Source organism: Tupaia chinensis, unplaced genomic scaffold, assembly GCF_000334495.1.
Source record: "Tupaia chinensis unplaced genomic scaffold, TupChi_1.0 Scaffold000354_1, whole genome shotgun sequence".
Classification (NCBI taxonomy): Eukaryota; Metazoa; Chordata; class Mammalia; order Scandentia; family Tupaiidae; genus Tupaia; species Tupaia belangeri.
The window spans coordinates 4082033-4086437 of record NW_006159849.1 but is presented as its reverse complement, the minus strand read 5'-3'; the positions used below and the strand labels follow the sequence as shown (position 1 = coordinate 4086437).

Sequence of the window (4405 nt, the reverse complement as noted above, 5' to 3'; positions counted from 1 at the left end):
AGGTCACTGATTTAATCTGCACACTGTCAGCTCAGTTGTCCTGCAATGATTTGTTTAGCCCTAGTTCCACAGTCCTTTCGAAGATTTAGGAAAAAGTAGATATTCCTTTTATTAAGTATCTGACCCACTTTATCTAAGAGAGTAAACCAGAATATCAAGGGGTTGTTTGAACTCTAGTATATTCAAAAAAGAAAAGTCGAATCTTAGGAACGAGGAAGTAGGTGTCCAAATCGTTGGCCATTACTTCATCCCATTATAATATTTAATTTTCCTTTAGTATGACCTTAGCCCTATCAAACTAAAGTTGTTTCAGTTTTTTTTCCCCCTTTGAATGATGTATTTAGGAGAGAAGAATTCATAAAAAATTTTTCTTTTAATATGTTAAAAGGAATCTGTTAATGTATTTGAAGATTTGGGGCTATATGGATATTTAAGAAAATGAATGATAGATTTGCCAGAAATGACATGATACATTTCTGCATAGAAAAACACATCACGACTTTTCTGATGACTAACAGATGAATGAAATAGATGTCTGTTTCCTATGGTGAAAGGAAAAAAAAAAAAAACAACACAATAGTAATTCCATGAGCATCAGTAGTAAAAGGGATGTGGAAGTATCAGTATGTTGGGAGAGTTTGAACCATTTACCAAGAGTAAAATGGTGAAAGTTTATTGACGTTGTTTGAAGAAATTTTCAGTCTGTTGAAAGGTTAAGCAATATGAGTGCTGTTTAATTGGTATGCATAGTTAATATAACAACATGATAACGGGGTAATACTAACATTTGATAATGAAAAAAATCACTCAGTAAATCAGAATTAATAACACACCTGTACCAAATAAAACAGGGATCTATGTCATAAATACTTTCAGTGTGGATAATGGAAAATGAATCTGGGCTGTTCCACGTAGCTCCACGATTAAAGGAACCCAATACCACTTGATCAACTGTGGTTCTAATCTTGGCCTTGGCGGCTTGAAAACTGAGTGTATGAGGGACCAGCAGTTAGCGTAATGGCTATGTCACTGGACTCCCATGTAGCTGACCGCGGTTCGAGTCCCAGACCCGGTGGCTTAAACTCACACTGGGCGCGTATGCGTTTGTGCCTAAAATCCCTAGAGGAGAAGGGATTGCGGTGTGGCCATCCTCCCTGGGGGGTGATTTCTCACTTTCTGTCTCTCTGTCTCTCTCTGTCCTTCTGGTGAGTGCACATGTCCTATAGCAAAAACCTCTCCAAAAAAAAAAAAAAAAAGAAGAAGAAGAAAGAAAAAAAGAAAACTGAGTGTGTGCTCAAAATCCTGAGGAGAAGGAGAAATATAGGTGAAGGGATAGTGACATGACCATGCCTATCTCTTGTTCTCCTTCTCTGTCTCCCTCCTGTGAGCACACACACTCCCTGGCAAATTAAAAGCAAAAACAAAAGACAGTTCTTTGATTTGAGAGGGAAATAAAATTTCATTTTGGTAAAAAATATTTAAAATGATAGTAGGGAAACGATTCCTTTTTCCTTTCCTTTTTCTTTTTATTGCCAGAAGGTGCCTGTGCTCACCGGAGGAGACAAGAGAAGGAGAATGGAAAAGCATCCCAAGGGGGATGGCCATGCTGCAGTTACTTCTCCATTCTCCTTTTGGGATTTTAGGTACACATGCACAGCTGCCCGATGTGTTTTTCAAGTGGCTGGGTCCAGGATTCAAACTGCACAGTCAGCCTTATGGGATCCAGCCACCATGGAGGTTCTTTCTCACTTTCCTTCTCTCTCTGTCTCTATATCTATGAGCACACATGTCTTGTATCAAATTTTTAAAAAACGTGTATTCAGGGGACCAGCAGGTGGCGTGGTGGTTAAGGTACTGGACACTCCCACATGGCTGACCACGATTCAAATCCTGGACCTGGTGGCTTGCTTTCTCACTTCCCCCCTCTCTGGTCAGATGAAAATAAATGAATGAACAAATAAAATTAAATAAATAATTCTTTAAAAACATGTGTATGCAAGCACTTAGTACATTGAATATTAACTTGATTTCATATATTACTTCTTTTACTACTATTCTTTCTTTGTTGAGATCTGTTCCAAGACAGTCTTTCCCAAATATAGGGGATGGTAGTTCTAAAAATAGACTTCAGTGGCATGTAATTTTTTGTAAGGATAGGATCCAGGTGAACTCTAAAGCCAGGCATTCATATGTGTAATGGTAATAGTATCCCAAGTGAGCAAAGGAAGTGAGATGTCTTGTATTTTCTCTTCTGCCTTAATGATCAGGAAGTACCTGCAGTTACATTTTTGATGGTATCTACAGTGACAATCCTTGCATCCTTTTCTAGAAACTCTTTATTTTTAAAATACTGTTTGCTATTGTCTCTGATTTTTAGAAATGCCCTGTTTTTCTTTTCTTTTCTCAAGTAGGCACTGCTTACAGAGGATGTGGTTGTGGTTGGCAGGGCTCCCTCTGGATGTTTTGGGTTGGCTGATTTCTGTGGCCTCAGCACCTAAAACTGCTCTTGCCCACTCTTTTTTAACTGCTGTCGTCATCAGCATCTTGGCAAGGAAAGAAAATGGCCTGGTTGCCTTAGGACAGAACTGGAAGTTAGAAAGAAAAGTCTCTTGTCTCAGCTCTGCAGTCTAGCTGGCTGGGAGTTAGGGAGCAAGTCAGATTTTCCTGTCTCTTGTTTTCTCTTTCTGTGAAGAGCAAGCAAAGACGTTTGCCTCTCTCCCTTAATAGAGTAGAAACCTTCTTTCCTGAGTGTTAAGGAGAGGTTATGTGGAAAGCCAGAGCGCTCAGTAACGTACAGTACCTGTCTGCATTAATGCCAAGGTGGCTTTTCCCTGCTAAATCGTGGGTGTCAGAAATAGACTGTCAATATCTAGAATGTGTTTTGCCAGGAACTTAAACCTGAGGTTATTGTTTATCATTTAAGACTAAATTATAATGTATGTTTCCATCCCTCCCACCCTTCCTTCATTTTATTATTTCCTTTAGACTTCAGGCTCGCATAGCTCACAGGATACAAGAACTGGAAAATCTGCCTGGCTCTCTGCCACCAGATTTACGAACCAAAGCAACCGTGGAACTGAAAGCACTTCGGTTACTCAATTTCCAGCGTCAGGTAATACCTTTTCCCCAGTGAATCTAAGATGTAGGAAATAAATGTAATTGTTCCTAAAGTGTGATCTGTGAATTTCCTTTAGATTGTTCAATATCGTTATAAAGATATCAGCGTAGTAATATGGTTTATCTTTTAGACCCACAGCATGCAGCTAAAAGTAATGAAGATGTACTGCTTATTATCCTGTTTTTCTTTTCCGCATATTAGAAACATTTTTTTCTCCTGTACTATGGTTTACAAAGTCAGAGTTATGGCACTTTGTTACCATGGAGGAAAAATCTTGAGAACAAATGGAGATAGTTCACGTTTGCATTTGACTCCAGGGGAAAACAAGAAGGTAGTAGGTGGGAGCTTTTATTATAAACACAAATGTAAAGCTCTAGGCATGACTATGAAAATAATTATATAGTAAATATGATAGCCACTCTACACAATTAATAGTTCAACATTTTGGGACCAGCAGGTGGTGTAGTGGTTAAGGCACTGGACTCCTACATGGCCAACCACAGTTCGAGTCCTGGACCTGGAGGCTTGAAAATCATGCTCGGAGTGTGTGCATGGATACCTAAAGTCCTGAGAGGAGAATGGAGGAGAAGGAGTTGTGGTGTGGCCACTCCCCTTGGGAGATGATTTCTCATTTTCCCTTTCTCTGTCTCTCTCTCTGGTGAGCACATGTGCCCCGTGAGAAAGAAATCCTTAAAAAAAAAAAAAAAACGGCTCAGCATGTCTAGAATGTGTAAGACAATGTCTGGGAACCTGATTATTTGTCAGAACTTAAGTTTGGAACATTCGATCACATTAGATCCACACATTGACTAATCAGAGAATTATTCTCTACTTTCGTTATGGTTCTTGATAGGCACTTACGAAAGGCTAGTGTAATGATCTAATTTCTGATTTTTAAATCAGTAGGAGACTCGTGGAATGAGGTAGAGCTAATTTTCACTTTGCTGCTTTTTGCCTGTGGAACCAAAAGGTGTGGATCTCCTGGTCACAGATTGCCTCACTAAGCAAAGGGGATAAGGAGCATTTCATTGCTGGTCAGATAGGTCTGTGTCGTTGAAGTCCAGGCATGCAAAATGAATTATTAATGAATAAAAGTAGTTTGGAAGTACTGAATTGCATGACTTGGTCTGTGGGAGGATGTGACTGAAATCACAAGGCCACTCCACTCGCTACTGTCATAGGCACTTGGATGTACATTCATTTGCCTTATTTATATCACAGAAGGTCTCAGTGTGGGTAGGTGGTAGTTGGCTATAGATTTGTGAGAATAAGTTTCTGTTTAAATAG

At 39.4% G+C, this 4405-nt stretch overlaps 1 protein-coding gene across 1 annotated transcript in view; it reads left to right on the top strand.

The window, feature by feature from the left end:
- The window catches only part of SMARCA2 (SWI/SNF related BAF chromatin remodeling complex subunit ATPase 2), a 218597-nt gene that overhangs the window by 49959 nt on the left and 164233 nt on the right, over positions 1-4405 (top strand). Inside the window, 1 exon segment of the mRNA XM_006152442.3 lies at positions 2986-3112. Coding sequence (XP_006152504.1) covers positions 2986-3112 — 127 coding nt within the window.